Source organism: Ceratotherium simum, chromosome 29 (assembly GCF_057802395.1).
Source record: "Ceratotherium simum simum isolate JZ-2026a chromosome 29, ASM5780239v1, whole genome shotgun sequence".
Lineage (NCBI taxonomy): Eukaryota > Metazoa > Chordata > Mammalia > Perissodactyla > Rhinocerotidae > Ceratotherium > Ceratotherium simum.
This window is the reverse complement of record NC_141928.1, coordinates 7,269,362-7,285,268: the sequence shown is the minus strand read 5'-3', so window position 1 is coordinate 7,285,268 and position 15,907 is coordinate 7,269,362. Positions and strand designations below refer to the sequence as shown.

The following is a 15,907-nucleotide window of genomic DNA, read 5'->3' as shown; positions in this document are numbered from 1 at the left end:
TCGGACTTTTCGATTCTAGCCGTCCTAGTGGGTGTGAAGTGCGATCTCGCTGTGGTTTTGATTTGCGTTTTCCTGATGGCTCATGCTGTTGAGCATCTTTTTGTGTGCTTATTGGCCATTTATATATCTTCTTGGTCTGCTCAGATCCTTTACTCACTTTTAATTGGATTATTTTTTTATTCTTGAGTTGGTAAGAGTTCTTAATATTTTCTAAATCCAAATCCCTTACCAAATATAGGATTTGTAAATATTTTTCCCATTCTGGGGGTTGTCTTCTCGCTTTCTTGATGGTGTGTTTACAGAAGTTTTAATTTTGATGAAGTCCGATTTATCTTTTTTTCTTTAATTGCTTGTGTTTTTGGTGTCACATCTAAGGAACCATTGTCTGCCCCTTTTGAGGGTAAAGGGAATGGTTTTAGAAGTTGAGACCTCCCGAATGAGCCATTCCTTTGTTTATATAAACATTCATTTGGAAATATTTTTTTGCTTGAGGGAGATTCGCCCTGAGCTAACATCTGTTACCAATCTTCCTCTATTTTGTATGTGAGCCGCCGCCACAGCATGGCCACTGACAAGTGGTATAGATCTGCGCCCAGGAACCAAACCCGGGCTGCTGAAGCAGAGAGTGCTGTACTTAACCACTAGGCCACCAGGCCGGCCCCTGGAAATATTTTTGAAGCCAAACTTCTTGCTCAGTCCTGGAGATACAGGAGTGACATGGCCAACCCAGTCCCTGTCTTCCTAGAGCTTAGAGTCGAATGGAAGAGATGGGCGTGAAACAGATAACCAAAATAGAAGAGTGACTTAATTACAGATGTGCAGGAGAGGGAGAGGGCCCAGGAGCCTGTAACAAGGAGACCTGTCCTGGTCTGAGAAAGCCTCTCAGGGCAGGGAATTTAGGCTCAGACTAAAGACTAGATAAGCATAAGCCAGGCAGAAGGGGTGCAGTGCTCCAGTCAGAGGGAACAGCATGTGCAAAGGCCCTGAGGTGGGTAGGAGCTTGTGCTGTCTGGTAAGGTGGATCTCCTTGGCACTCTGGCCCCTCCACTGGGATTTCTTGGGGGGTTCAGTGGCACTGTGGAAGTGTATGAAGCACACCATGTCCTTTGTGCATGTAAGGGAGAGGCTCCAGACCTCAGAGAGACCCAGATCATTGCAGCCGCTTCCAGGGCTCTGCCGAGGTTTCTGGGGGACATGTAGGAGCCTCCCCAGCCTCTTCCAGACTCCAGGGTCAGCCCAAGCCTGCTGAGGGCTCCTCATAGCCACACTGGTCACTGGCCTGGGGGCTGGAAGAGGGAACCAGTGCAGCAGTCCCGGTTCATTCATTCATTCACTCAACACTCAAAAAATATTTGTGCAGAGTTGACCTTGGGCCAGGCCCTGTGATGGGTCCCAGGGAGACAGAAAACAAGTAAGTTCCTGTCCCTGCCTGACAAATGACCCCACATTTACCCCACAGTGTGACAGAACTACAATGAGGGGGTCTGAGATGGCTTCCTGGAGGCAGCGGCGTTCTGCTGAGACCTGAAGATGAGCCAGGGAGGGAGAGAGAAGTTGCAAGCCCAGGAACGGTGTGGGCAGGGTCCACAGGGAAAGGGTGTGTGTCCAATGGGAGCACTGACCTCAAGGAGCCCGTGAACCTGGGACAGCAGCCCTGACACCTCCCAGGGCCCAGGCCCTGGCTCCACCCACCAGGGTGGCCCCACCCGGTGGATAGAGCCAGGAAGGCCCTCAGGAGAAAGGCTGCGTTCCTCTGTGTGTTGATCATCGGGTTTGCCAGGGCTGGGCTGGGGGCCGGGGTTACATCCTCTCTCCGTTATCCCTGGCAAGTGGCTACCAGAGGTGTAGCGGGAAAAGGACGGGCCTGGGGTTTGCCAGGGGAGGGCTCTCACTTGCTGTGTGACTCTGGGTAGGTCCTGGCCCCTCTCTGGGCCTCCCTCCATCTCCTCTGTCAGGAGAGGCAGCCCCGCCTGCCCCTCTTGAGGGTGTTGGGGCCTCCAGGGAGGCGATGCTGGGCGCTCTGCCTGTGTGATCTCACCAGAGGACCCGGGCCCCTCCTTCACCTTAGCCCTGGTCCCCGAGTGTCCTGGACCGAGCCCGGTTCGGCCAGAGATCAAATCAGCTCTTGGACCCCTTGCTTGAGGTTCTGGCTGGGGGTGGGGGTGGGGCTGGCTGCCTGGGGAAGCCCCCAGAAGCCCAGGCCCCCTTCTCCAGAGGGTTCCAGGGGCCGTGTTTCTTGTTCTCCTTCCTCCTCCCTTCTGTCCTTCCTTCTTTTCTTCCTTCAGAGGTTGTTGGCCTGACTTGGCGCCAGGCCTGACCCTGGCCCTGCCCTCACAGGTCTCACAGGCTGGGTGGCCTGCACGCCTCCCCCTCCTCGAAGCCCCCCCCGTCCTGCACTCTGCTCCCAGCCCCCTGGCCTGTGTGCCCCAGAACTCCAGCACAGACCCCACTCCAGAAATGCTTCTGTTGCCTTCAGCATCCCTCCTCTTGGTTGTTCCATACACCCTAAGCCCCTGGTGAGACCCTCAGAAACCCACTGCAGGAGGACGGGGTGGGGGCAGGGTACCCTGAGGGCTGGCTGCCCGTGCCTAGGTGCTCAAGAGCCTAGGCTCTGTTCAAATCCTACCTCCGGCCTTTACTAGCCGTGTGGCTTTGGCACGTTGCAACCCCCTGTGCCTCAGTTTCCTCATCTGTAAAATCGGGCTAAGGGCCCCCGTGTAGGGTTGTGATGAGGGTTAAATGAGGTAGTTCCTCTTATTCCCACTTTTCAGTGAGATTCTGGAGGCTGGGAGGAGTTACAGGGTCACCCATGGCCACTGTGCTGGTGATCCTAACCCCGGACTGTGCGCCTCCTTAACCACTAGGCTGCACTGCCCCTCACTTATCTGAGGAGGTGAGGGATCCCCCTCCAGTCTCCCCTGACACACTTGTGTCCTGAGGGACGCTGCCTGCGCCGCAGCTGAGGACACGGTTTCCAGAATTCCTGTCTGAGCCCTTCTCCAGGGTCCTTCAAAGGGCCCCAAATCTCTACTGAGAGGCCTCGGGGAGCTAGGAGGGGGAGCTGAAGCCTTTGCAGCCTCTCCACGCCCCCCACCTCCACTTCCTTCCTCGGACGTTCCTGGCTGTAAATATTCCTGCAGCTCCGAAGCGCCTTTGACCAAGGCCCAGTGTTAATTTGTTAAATCCACATCAAGGTCCTGGGGACCCATTGTTTGTTTTTGGGAACGTGTTGGCAGAGATCACATTGGGGTGGGGGGGCTGCTTATTTGGTCAGAATAAATGCTAATTAATAAAAGTTATTTATTTGGGTTGGAGCTCGCCGCGGCCCTGGGGTCAGGCGCAAACTGACTATTTGAAGCAAAAACAAACAGAACGTCTCTCTCCCCGGCTTGAGAAAGGCAGAAACGAAGAGGCTGGGTTTATTTGTCTTAGGAAGAATTTGCAGTTAATTCCCTCCAGACTATTTAGACCCTTAAATTACACGGAATAAGAACAACCATGGGTGCAGGGGAGGGGAGCCAGCCACACTTGATCCTTTGGCTGAGAGCAGAGTTTTTACGTCTTCAGCCCGCAGTCAGCCAAATAAATGGTATGTGTGAAATAATTTAATGGCAGAAAACTGCACCAGTCACCTTTTTTTCATCGTAATGTAATCGAGGACGAAGTAATTTGGGTTTTAAGGGAGAGAGCACTGGGCAGGCCTCCCCCATCTGAATACGTTTATCTGGTCCCCGATCCAGGCCCTCACAATAGCATCTAAACAGCCCGGGTAAATGGAGGGGGTTTCAGGCTTTATTAGTTCTAATCTCAGAGAAATGCAGAACTTTTACTGAATAAGAGGAAACTTTGGGCACCGTCCGACTTGGACAGAGCAAGCCCCAGCGCTGGCTGGCCTGAGGCTTTGTGAGTATTTATTATTTTCCAACTGCTTTCAGCCCAAGCGTGGAGCCCCCTGAGGGACATACACGCCCACCACGGTACATTTGTCAAGAGGTGATTCAGGAACTTTACGTAATAAATATCCGGCACATCCGCTGGGAAGCAGAGGCCAGCCCCAGGGCCCTGGCTGAGTCCAAAGCTGTGGGTTCAGGTCCTGGGTCACCTCCAAGACGCTGCCTGCATCTTCCTCAACGCGGCTGCCTCTCCCACAGAGGAGGAGGCACACAGCAGGGCCTGCGGGCCCGTCTTTCTATGTGAGCTGGCGTGAGGGGACCAGAGGACCAGGGAGAAAGATCCTTGTCTTCCGGTGCAAAGCGGATTGCACACAAGCGATAACGCTAACGACAGCGAGCACGTATCGAGCAATTACTATGCTCTTGGCACTGGGTTAAGCTAAGCTCCTTGCAGGAACTTTGGGGGCCCTCGGGCAAGCCACTGTCCCTCACGGCTCCCAGAGATGAGATCTTCCTTTGGAACAAAGAGGTGCCAGGGGCAGACTTCCCACCGGCTGGGATGGAGAGGCAGGGACATGTCTGCACCAGCGAGATGACGTGAGTGGAGGCCTCTTTCTTCGGCGCCTCCCAGAGCGGGGGCTAAGAGCGTGACAGACCCCCGGGTCACCTTCCCCAGGAGGGAGGTGGATGAGGGGGGAGACCCCCATGGAGACAGGGTGGCTGCGCCCTCTGACAAACACTCCCATCCCAGGTGCACAACCTCGGAGCCTCAGTTTCCCTGTGTGTGAAATGGGGGAACACTCAGAGGGCGGGTGCGGGGAGCCAGTGGGGGGAAGCAGCTGGAGGGCTTGGCACCATTCCTGGCCCAAACCAACTTTTGTTGAGCGCATCCCTCAGAGCCGCCTTGAGGGGAAGGCAGGAGGGAGCCGAGTCCAGACCCCCGTGGAGCCCAGCTGGCCTTGGTGTAGCAGGGCCTGCGGCTCCTGGGGGGCTGGCGACAAATGCCTTTGCGTGAGGGTTTCAGCTCCGAGTCACCACGCCGTCTGGCGAAGAGGAGTCGTTTCTTCCGGCGCCCACTTGGGGGGGCAAAAGCTGCAAGATGGTTTTCATTTCAACACCCTCAGTTGAAATGCTCAGGAACGTCCCCAAAATGTCTCCTTTTTTGGCTGAGATGCCTCCTGCGTTGGGTGTGTGCCCAAGCAGCGTGGCCTGAAGGGGGATGGAAATCGGCTCTGTAATGGCTAGTGTTCCAGAAGCTTCCGTCCCGCTTTTGGGCTATGGATCACCACTGGATTTTCAGCGCAGGGCCCTTGTTGTTTCAGTTTAAGGTTTCTTCCCCCTCAAGGGAGTGGGGGTGGAGAGATGCTCACAGGCCCCAGACGCTCTCATCCATCTTCTCCTGTTCTTGGGGGAGGAGGTGAGGAGTGAAGACTGAAGCCGTTCAGGAGAGGAGGCCAGCACCGGGGGCCACTCCGTGTTCCTGCCACTGCCTGCCCCACCCCCACACATGTCTCGTGTGTTTGCAAGGACTTCCCAAAGGGGACAAAGTACTGAACGGACTCCTGGTCGTCCGTCTAAATTAGGGTTTCTCACTCCCGGCACTTTGGACATCTCTGACAGTCACAAGTGTCTCTGGACGTTGCCAGATGTCACCTGGAGGCAAAATTGCCCTCAGCTGAGGACCACTGGTCCAAACCCAGCTGCAAAGTCATCGGGTACCCTCCCCGATTCCTGCCTGCCAGCCCCCATCCTCCTGCCACAAGCATTTCCGAGCCTCCTGGAACAATCGAGCCTCAAATCGCATCAGTTGGTTGCCCAAGAGTCAGTAAGCCCTGCTAACCTGGGGGCTTGTTCAAAAGCAGGGATTGAGAGGAGCCCGTCGCTGGGCCTGGAATGTTCTAGATGCTCGGATGAGCAAAGGCCCAACACTGTGCAAAGAACATAGGACGTATAAAGGGAATGTGTAACCAGGGAAGCAAAACTACAAGGTAGGGATAACATCCAAAAGGTTGACAACATGCTCTGTTGACCACACTGGGCAAAACAGGCCTTCCCAGACACTGCTGATGGGAAGCCTTCTGGGGGAATTTGGCCACATCTAGTGTTTTACTCATTGGCCCAGCAAACCCATTTCTAGGAATCTGTCCCAAATATGCGTTGGCAAAAATAGAAAATCATGTTCGCATGAGGCTATTCATTGTGGCACTCGTTAGTTGCAAAAGGTTGGAAACACGCCAAGTGCCCCTCGGTAGGGCTCCGGTTGAATAAGCCACGGGACCGTCGTAAACGGGTGCTGCGGAACTGTGAAAGCAGCGTGAGTGATGTCTGTGCCCTGGACGGAGGAACCTGGGATATATTGCTAAGCGGGAAAAAAGTGAGGTGCAGAACAGTGCACGGTATGCTACCTTTTGATGGAAGAGGGGGAGAAAACATACATATTGTATTTGCAAAAAGTAATGCTGGAAGAGTAAACGAATTTAAAAAATGGGAGGGAGGGAACAAGAGGGAAAATAGAGTATGGAAAACAACCCAAATAGAGAAGGTCGGGTTGTACCGGGAGGGAACGGCATCTGGGACATTATTCAATGAAAATAGGCAAGTTGAGGCACCAGTGTATTCAGCACGATCTCATGCTTGTAAATTTTTTAAAATATAAGTTTGTAATCTTGTAAAGCGTGGGGAGTGGAGTTGGGGAGAGGGGACTATTTTGTTTTACTTTTTACCTTTCTCTGGTGTTTGAATCTGTTACTGTGACAAAGAGTGATATTCCTTTGTTATTTAAATATACATTTTTAATAAGAAAATCAGATGCAGAAGGAAGTGCCAGACTGGGCAGTGTTGTTTCTAAGTGCTGTGTGAATGCAGTGGAGGGAAGGGGATTCCATGTGGACTCAGGTGGTCAGGGAGGGCTCCCTGGCGGAGTGGGCAACGAGCTGGGCCCTAGGGGATGAAGGGTCAACAGTTCTGCCCCTAGATAAAATTTAAAGGTGGCAACGGTCAGCTGAACACCCTCCAACCTGTCTCCTCAAGAGACAGGATGGTCCTGAAGGTGTTAGTCGCTGACCCCATGCCTTCCCCAGAGTTGTGCTGGGCATCCTTACCCGAGCTGCTAATTCTGCACCCCAGGCCAGCACAGACCCTTGATCAGCTCCCTTGCTGGGATTCATCCCCTGGTCCTTCCCACCTCTTGTGCCTTGCCTCGAATGCCTTCCCTCTCTCCCTCTGGTCAGATTGGAGAACTCTTGTACATCCTTCAAAACCCACTTCAAGCACCACCTCTCCTGAGGAGCCTCCCCTGATCGTCTCCCCGTTGCCCACCAGAGCTGAGTATCCTCCTGCGCCCTGGCACTGGGTGTCTTATTCTGGGGCCTGCCTCCCCTGCTGATGAGTCCGTCTGATTCATCTCTGTCCAGTACCAGCACGGCCCCTGGCACACAGTGGGTGCTCAGGACGCTGAGAGATGCCCTTTGGCATTGTGGGCCCTCTGGAAGGCTGGTCTCAGCAGCTGGCAGGTTAGGTTTGGTGAACAGGACCAGGACTCTGGTGGCAGACTGGTGGTTCAAGTCCCTCCTGTCTAGAGGATCCCTGTGAGCATCCAGTGATCTGTGCTCAAGGGCCCGCATGCAGTGTGCCCTCAGAACTGTGCCTCTCGCTGCTCCTTATTCTGTGTTGTTATAATTCCACAACAAATACTGACGGCCGGTTTACATGCCCCAGAGCCCGGGCCAGGTGCTGAGGACACTCGGGCGTCTCCCGGGCCCTCCCTGACCAGGTCAGTTGTCCCTGGTGCCAGCAAGTGCCTGTCCCCTGGCTCCACAGGAGAGGGCCCTGGCTGCTTTTGTTCACCGTTACACCCCCGACCCGCTCCCGCACCCCCCCGCCCTGTGCTGTGCCTGCCACATGGTAACCGCTCAGGAAATACGTGTTGAAGAATGAATGAATGGATGGAGGCGCGAAGGAATGAATGCAGGAGTGATTTCAAGGGAAGCGCTCCTGCTCCGGGGGCGGGACCATCCATCTGCAGGGAGAGACACAAGGAAAGCGCTCAGTGCAAACTGCCGAGAAGGTGCCCGAGTCGTGTCCGTGTCGGCGCCTCGGGGCGCAGGGGCGGCCTGGCCGGGCCGGGGCGCTGCGGGCACGGTGCGCCGCCGCCACCCTGCTGACCCTCGGGCCCCCACGCCCCGCAGGTGAGTGTCCCAGCCCGGGGCGCGGCGGCGGCGCCAAGCGGAGGAAGAAGCAGCGGCGGAACCGCACCACGTTCAACAGCAGCCAGCTGCAGGCGCTGGAGCGCGTGTTCGAGCGCACGCACTACCCCGACGCCTTCGTGCGCGAGGAGCTCGCCCGGCGCGTCAACCTCAGCGAGGCGCGCGTCCAGGTGAGCGCGGGAGCGGGCGGCCACCACGCGCCCAGGGTATGGAGCGGCCCAGGTCGGGTGTCTAAGAGCAAGGAGCATCTGAGGCCGGGAGGGCTGAGGTTCCAATCCAAGCCCTGCCACTGACTAGCTGTGTGACCTTGAGCAAGTTACTTAACCTCTCTGTGCCTTAAGTGGCTCCCTGTAAAATGAGGATCCCATGGGTCTGTTTTATAGGGTTCTTATGGGAATTAAAGGACTTAATATATTTGTAAAGAGTTTAGAGCAGTGCCTGGCACAAAAGGCTTTAATAAATAAAAGTCATTTTAAAGTGTTGAGTGCTCACTCTCTGCCAGCTCTGAGCTGGGTGCTCAGCATGCCCCTCTCTCATTACAGCCTCACCACGGCTAAGTGCTCATTCATTCACTCACTTGCCGGTTCCCCAACATGCTTACCCAGCAACAGGCACCATTTATCATGCCCACTTTACAGAGGAGGAAACTGAGGCTCAGAGAGGTGAAGCTGCCAGCCCGGGGTTGGAGGCAGAGCGGGCACACACTGGGGCCAAAAGGACTTGGGTCCCCTCTGCAGCCTGTGGCACCCTGCTCCCCCCACCCCCGCCCCAGGTCTGGTTCCAGAACCGACGAGCCAAGTTCCGCCGGAACGAGCGAGCCATGCTGGCCAGCCGCTCCGCCTCGCTGCTCAAGTCCTACAGCCAGGAGGCCGCCATCGAGCAGCCCGTGGCTCCCCGGCCCAGCGCCCTGAGTCCCGACTATCTCTCCTGGACAGCCTCTTCCCCCTACAGGTGAGAGCGGCCCCTCAGGGCGGGAGGGGGGCCCTCTGGGGCCCTCTGGGGCCCAGACTCCTTTGAGGATCTGAAGAGAGCCATGAGCGGTGCCCAGGTACCCTTTGGACCTGGGGTCCACAAGTGACGTGTGGGCAAGTGTGTGCTCATGAGTGTGTGCATGTGGGTGTGTAAGAATATGCGTGTGTATGTTGCATGAGTGTGAGCATGTGTGCATGAGTGTGTGCATTTCCACATCAGCGTGTGCACAGGATTGTGAGTGTGCATGTGTGTGCCTGTGAGTGCACAGGAGTCTGTGTGTGCATACGTGTGCACACGAATGAGAGCGTGTGTGTGAATGTGTGGAGAGGCGAGAAGACAAGGACTGTCTGGAACCTTCACCCTGAGGAAATTGAAAACCTGCAGGAAGATTCCTAGGCTGGCCCAAGAGCCCCAGCCCCTGTGTGGACCCTCCAGGCGAGAAACTGAGGCTGGCAGGGCTGAGGGAATGGCAGTCAAAGCCGGAAAGGCTCCGAGGTGGCAGGGCAGGAAGGAAGAGGGAGGAGGTGCGACAGAGTTGTGTCTCTGTACCCCACAACTCCAGGGGGCACCACCCACCCCTTAATCTGTGTGAGCAGCTCTGTGGTCTCATTGGAGGCGCAATCCAGCAGGTCAGCTTGTAGGATCTGAGTCCTAGTGACCCCACATTAACCTCACAGCTCTCCCAACTCCCTCCCTGCCCCGTCCCTACCTGGGCAGGAGAACGACCAGAGGCATCCTGAAATCCAGGTGTGTGTTCATCCCCCTGCACCCTGCTTTGGCCAGGCCCAGTGCAGGCGCCAGGGGTGAACAGGACCCAGCTCTGCTCTCAGGAAGCCCCTGCTCCAGTGAGGAATGCCACAATCCACAGAGGTGGCTCTGTGCCCAGTGCTGACCGAGGGCGCTCTGACTCCTCTCCAGATCCTGAGCCCAGGTCGCCCCCCACTCCCAGGGGAAGGCTTCCCAGAGAGTAAGCTGACGAGAGGAGCAGGAGGACCGGAGGCTGGGGTCTGGGACTGACAGCCAGAAGCGATCCACTCCGGGCAGCACGCCAGCCTCACCAACATGTCCTTGTGTCTTATGTCGCCCACAGCACAGTGCCCCCCTACAGCCCTGGAGGCTCAGGCCCCACGACCCCGGGGGTCAACATGGCCAACAGCATCGCCAGCCTGCGCCTCAAGGCCAAGGAGTTCAGCCTGCACCACAGCCAGGTGCCCACGGTGAACTGACGGCCGCCCCCAGACCCGGCTGCCCCCGCTCTCACAACAACCAGAAAGGGGGCAGACGTGAGGAAAGTGACCTTCTGTCCCCTGTCCCCAGGACAGGCTGGGTGGACTCTCCTGGCCCCTCTCTCCAGCCCGGACTCCTGGGCCTGAGCAGCTGCTGAGACTCCGGGAGCCCAGCTCAGCCCCTCGTCCACGGCCACTGGAGACCTCGGCCCGTGACCGGGGGGGCTGGGCTGGAAGGTGGAGAAGAAGCTCACCAAGGACCTCACTCACTTTGTGTGTGAAAACCAAAAGGCTCTGTCTTTAAGAAATAAAAAAGTTTTTAAGCCCCAAAAGGTTGTGGGAGGGCAGATAAGTGCAGCAAACCAATTGAGGGCCGGCCTTCTGGGGCCCTGCTCTGGTCAGCGGCGGTCATGGGGACTGCCCTGGGCCTGGCCCAGACCAGGAGCCACGGCAGGGCCAGCCGCCCTCGTATCTGTGCCTCCTTCTGAACAAGGTCCTCCCTCACCCTGCAGAGCCGAGGGGTGGGGTGGGGGGGAGGCGGACAGAGACCTGGACCCCACGGACACCCAGATGCTGTGTGACTTGGGGCAGGACCCCTCCCCTCTCTGGGCAGGGAGTGTCTTCTGTGCCCTATGGGGCGGGGCAGGGTGGGTGACCATGGATTCCTGGACTGGCCAGAGAGTGGGTGGGCAGATGCTGGAATTAAATCCCTTGCTTCACGCAGAACGTGTGGGACCCCTCTGGGCATTTGACTGTGGAGGGGCCTGGGCAAGCGGCCCAGAAAGTGGGGTGCAGAGTGGAGGTCCCGGGCGGGCTCACAGGACAGAGGAGTGGTCCTAACAGCCAAGTCCATCAGAAGACCTTCTCCCAAGTCCCCCAATCCATCCTTTTGCAGATGGTAACTGGGGACGACAGAGGACATATGCGCCACCAGCCAGTGACATCACTTATGAGGAGTCTGCCAAAAACCATGGGGTGAGGGGAGTGGTCTGAAGCCAGCCCCTCCACCTGGCCCCATGCCCCGCCTCCTGATGGGAAGTGAAGGGACCATTTCTGCTAGAAGTAACCTCGCCAGCCCCCAGGAAGTAGGACAGCCCTCCCCGACCCCAGAGGGTGCAAAGATGACCAGCCCCCCGGGGGGCCAGCCCTCACACTGACACAGTGATGACACCCCAGTGGAGTCAATGGGCTGGGCCTCTTCCCCATAGTCTGCCCTGCCCGCCCTGCATCAAAGTGCCCCCAAAATGCCAGCGTTCCCACCTGCAGCTGCCTCTCCAAGATGACCTCCGACAGGTCAAAGCCACGTGACAATCCTCACAGGAGGGACGGTCCCCGTTCTTGTGTTAGAAGGAATGGTGACGACACCCGTGAGTGAGGTGAGGACGTGCCCCTTCTCCCCCATTTCACCCCAAGGTATTCTTCCCCGGACTCCGCCTGGAGTTCCACTATGAAAACACGGTTCTTCTGGGTTGAGCGTGGCCCTCTTCGGATGCGCAGACACGCCGGGGGACTGGTGACCCCCACTCGCCGTGTGACTTCCTTGTGGCTGGACGGTTGGGACTCTGGTCAGCAGGAGACCCTGGGGCACCGACGAGCGTGAGGGAGGTGCAGGCTCCGGCTGAAGGTGTGGGGAGGGGGCTTTCTGCTGATGCCTTGAGCTGGCTCGGGCCCACCTGACCGCGGGGGCCAGAGCAAGGGAGAGACCTTTGCTCTGGACTGTGAGGGGGCCGGGGCCAGGGGTGCAGGGGGGCAGAGGCAGGGGGGTGCAGCCAGAGCTGTGTTTTCTTGCTCAGTGTGGCCTCTACCTTGGTAAGTGCTTTCTGGCCTCCGTTGCCCATTCATTCACTGAACAAACACTATGAAACACTTGCTGAGTGTCAGGGCCCTGCCCCCGGCCCTGGGGAGAGAGCAGAGAACTGACACAGGGGCCCTGGCTGCAGAGGCCTCACCAAGCACAGAGGGCCCCAAACCTAGTCTAAGGCATCTAGGCAGGCTTCCTGGAGGAGGTGTCCTGGAAGGATGAAGACTTCACTAGACAAAGAGAGGAGGGAGAATAGTGTTTCTGGCTAAGGGAACAGCGTGTGTGAAGGCCCTGAGGCAAGCGAGAAGCTGTCTCTTTGGGCCAGTGGGGACAGTGCCAGGGCTGGATCTCCTGGTGCGGGATGAAGGTGGAGAGAAGCAGGGGCCGGCTCCAGTGGGCTTGTGTGGCCAGATCTAGAAGTTTGGATGTCATCCTGGCAGCATGAAGGGGATGTGCTTGGTGGAGGGACCTGCCCGCTGGGCTCTGTGTAGAGGCAGAGAGTCCCCTGCAGAGGCGGGGGCAGATGTCCAGGAAGGAGGGACAGCAGTGTGAACCAGATGGGGACAGAGTGGGCGGATCTGGGATGTGTTCCGGATCCAGGAGGGCCCAGGAGGAAGAGACCCTGGAAACAGGTCCTGCCTGGTAGAGGTGTCGGGAAGACGCTGGCCTGCCCTTCCCCTAGACAAGAGCTGGGGCCCTCCTGGTCTGAGCAGGGTTCTCCCTCACAGGAGCTTCCCCTGTCCCCACCCCCTGGGGATTTGCACCAGCAAAGGGGCAGCCCACAGGGCCCAGAGCAGTGCCCTCCTGGGCAGCCAGGAAGAGCGGCCTCTTTCTTCCCCAGAAGCACAGGATGGGAGCAAGCGAGTGGACAGCCCGCCCAGGCACCCAGCCAGTGCTCCAGGGCTCCGATGGAGGCGCGTCCGGTCTTTTCCATTTTCAGTCCAAGGGGAGGGTGCCATGAAGCATGGCCAGGTTGGGGCGGCCTGCAGCAGAGATGGGGTCACACTGGGCGGGGAGCTCAGGCTGTGGGCCTGGAAGGCAGGTCCCATAAAGCCAGCTTTGGAAAAAGCCGGGGCCGGTTCCCACGGAGGCGCTGGCCCTGCCGTCGGGCTGCGAGGATGAGTGTCACTTCCTCCCTAGCGCTCTAGAGAAAACAAACCCCCTTAATCGTTTGCACATGCTGCCCTGGAGCCGAGGGAGGGGGCACAGCGGCCCTCCCGGTAAAATACACTCAAACAGCGCTGTCGCTATTGTGGCCCTAATTGCAGGGCTGTGTGGGCAGCTGCCCGGGCACCCGTCCCGGGATATAATTTTCCATGAGGATAAGGTACCCAAGGCCCCATCCCAGTCCGGGAGAACTTGGAATCCTCCTCTCTCTGCCTCCTTTTGCCTATTTGGCCCAGCAAGCTTGGAAGAGGGCATTGCGTGTACCTGCTCCTATTTTTTGTTTGACATAAAGGAACTTGAGTTGAGAGAGAAAAATCTAAGGAAGGGCAGTCTGGCTCTTGCAAAATCCAAAACCTGAGAAATAAAGAGCAGAGTGTTACCTTGGGTAAAACGCTCCTCTGAGCCTCAGTTTCCTCCTCTGTAAATGGGCACAGTAACAGAAGCCACCTCCCAGGGTTGGTGGCACAGTCACCCTCCACAAATGGGCGCTTTGCTGTTTATGGTGGAGGAGCCCTGGGTGAGAGGTGGAGTTTGAGGAAGTCAAAATACTCCCCGTCCTAGGACGAATGGCATTGCCCCTGCCCAGAGAACAGTGGACACGCGGCTCACGGGCTCTTCCCCTGTCCCTTTGGTGCCCACGCTCCTTGGGAACACCAGTGGGACCAAAGCAAAATGGCGCCCCTGCTCCTGCACCTCTGCCGCCCGCCGCTGGAGGGCACTGTGGGGTCACTGTCAGGCCCAGAACAGGGGAACATTGCCCTCTCCCCACAGGGCAGCTCCTGACCAGGCCTTCTCTTGAAAAACAAAGAAACAAGCAAATCCCCAACCACCAGCAGGGGTCACAGCACAAAAATGAGAGCAGGTCTTCCGGAAAATGTACCAACGGCCATGAATCTGTCCACGTGCTTTCACCCAGTCATTCCGTCTCTAAGCCCCACTTTGAGAAACAATCCAAAAGGGGGGAAAAAGGGTAACGTATCCCAAAATGTTTATCACACATTTCATACATGCAGTGTAAAACATCTGGGAAGACACAAACCAAAATGTAAGTAGTATGAATTATTTTTATTTTTATTTATTTATTTATTTATTTTTGAGGAAGTTAGCCCTGAGCTAACATCTGTTGCCAGTCTTCCCCCTTTTTTCCTTTTTTTCTCCCCAAAGCCCCAGTAGATAGTTGTATGTCATGGTTGTACGACCTTCTAGTTGCTCTGTATGGGACACCTCCTCAGCATGGCTTGATGAGCGGTGAGTAGGTCCGCACCCAGGATCCGAACCTGCGAACCCTGGGGCGCCAAAGCAGAGCACGCAAACTTAACCACTACGCCACCGGGCCGGCCCCAGATTGAATTTTATAGTGGCTCACAGTCGACTTGTCTCTGTATTTTCTGTAACGTGGCTAATAACTTTACAGAGAAACAAGACAAGCAGGCCAGTGTAAGAGTCTCAGCTATAGAAGGAACTCTTTGAAGATAAAAGTGTGTTTTCTTCCCTTCTATGTCCCCCTTGGTGTCTCTTCCACACCTGTTGGGAAGTGAGTGGCCCCCATCCGAAGCTCTCTACTCCACTGTCTGTTATTCCACCATTAGTCCTGCAGGTCTTGGAGCTTTGTGGTCATCAGTAATTCCCTTCTACGTTGCAAGTGCTGGAAAGGATGTGTTTGAGAGCTTCTTAATTCTTAGTTCCCATCTTGGAAGAAGTGGGGATGGATTGAGCTTGGGATATGAGGAGTCAGACGTGGGCACCTTGAACTCAGAAGGCGAACTCAAAGGAGAGGTGGTGTGTAGGCATAATTCTAAGATGGCCCTGGGATTCCCACCCCAGGTAGCCACACTTTTGTGTAGTTCCCTCTGCTTGAGTGTGGTGGAACCTCTGACTTGCTTCTAACCAACAGAATATGGCAAAGATGAAGGGGTTTAGCAGAGGTGATTAAGGTCCCTAATCAGTTGAGTTTGACTTAATCAAAAGGGAGATTATCCTGCATGGGCCCTTTAAAAGAGAGTCCAGGTCTTCCTTAAAAGAAGATATTCAAAGCAGGGAGATGCTCTCCTATCAGCCTTGGAAAACAAACAGCCGTGTCATGAACTGCCTGTGGAGGGGGTGGCCCCTAGCAGCTGAGGGCCTCAGACTCACAACCGCAAGGAACTCAATTCTGCCTACGATCTGAATGAGCTTAGAAGAGGACACTGAGCTCCAGATGAGACCTCAGCCTAGAGGACCCCTTGACAGGAGGAGCCTTGTGAGACCCTGAGCAGAAGACCCAGTTAAGCTGTGCCTGGACCCCTGACCTACAGAAACTGTAAGATCATAAAGGGATGTGGTTTTAAGCAGCTACATTTGTGGCAACTTGTTACACAGCGGAGAAAACTAATCCAGGTGGAGATGGAGCTTGGCCTCTCTCTGCCCGTGGTACACCCAGAGAACCCCCAGGCCCACTACAGGGGAGACATGAGGCTTCTGCTCAAATTATCTGCCAGGCCACAGGAAAAGCTTCCTTGTCTTATCCCCTTTCAGGCTCTTCTGCATAAGCCCACAGATTGCCCTAAAACACAGCCTCGATCATGTCCCTCCCCTGCCTAGATCCTCCTATGGCTCCCCAGTGCCCTCCCAGCGAAGTTCCATCCCCCAGGCCCGGTGTCTGAG

General features: G+C 56.3%; 1 protein-coding gene across 1 annotated transcript in view; it reads left to right on the top strand.

Annotated features, from left to right (window-relative positions):
* PRRX2 (paired related homeobox 2) overlaps nucleotides 1–10,645 on the top strand; it is a 44,365-nt gene extending 33,720 nt beyond the window's left edge. The window contains exons 2-4 of the mRNA XM_087419570.1: nucleotides 8,081–8,268; nucleotides 8,871–9,049; nucleotides 10,161–10,645. Of these exons, the coding sequence (XP_087275696.1) occupies nucleotides 8,081–8,268; nucleotides 8,871–9,049; nucleotides 10,161–10,296 (503 nt within the window). The 3' untranslated portion in view covers nucleotides 10,297–10,645. The remainder of the gene's footprint in view (nucleotides 1–8,080; nucleotides 8,269–8,870; nucleotides 9,050–10,160) is intronic.
* The last annotated feature ends 5,262 nt before the right edge of the window (nucleotides 10,646–15,907 follow it).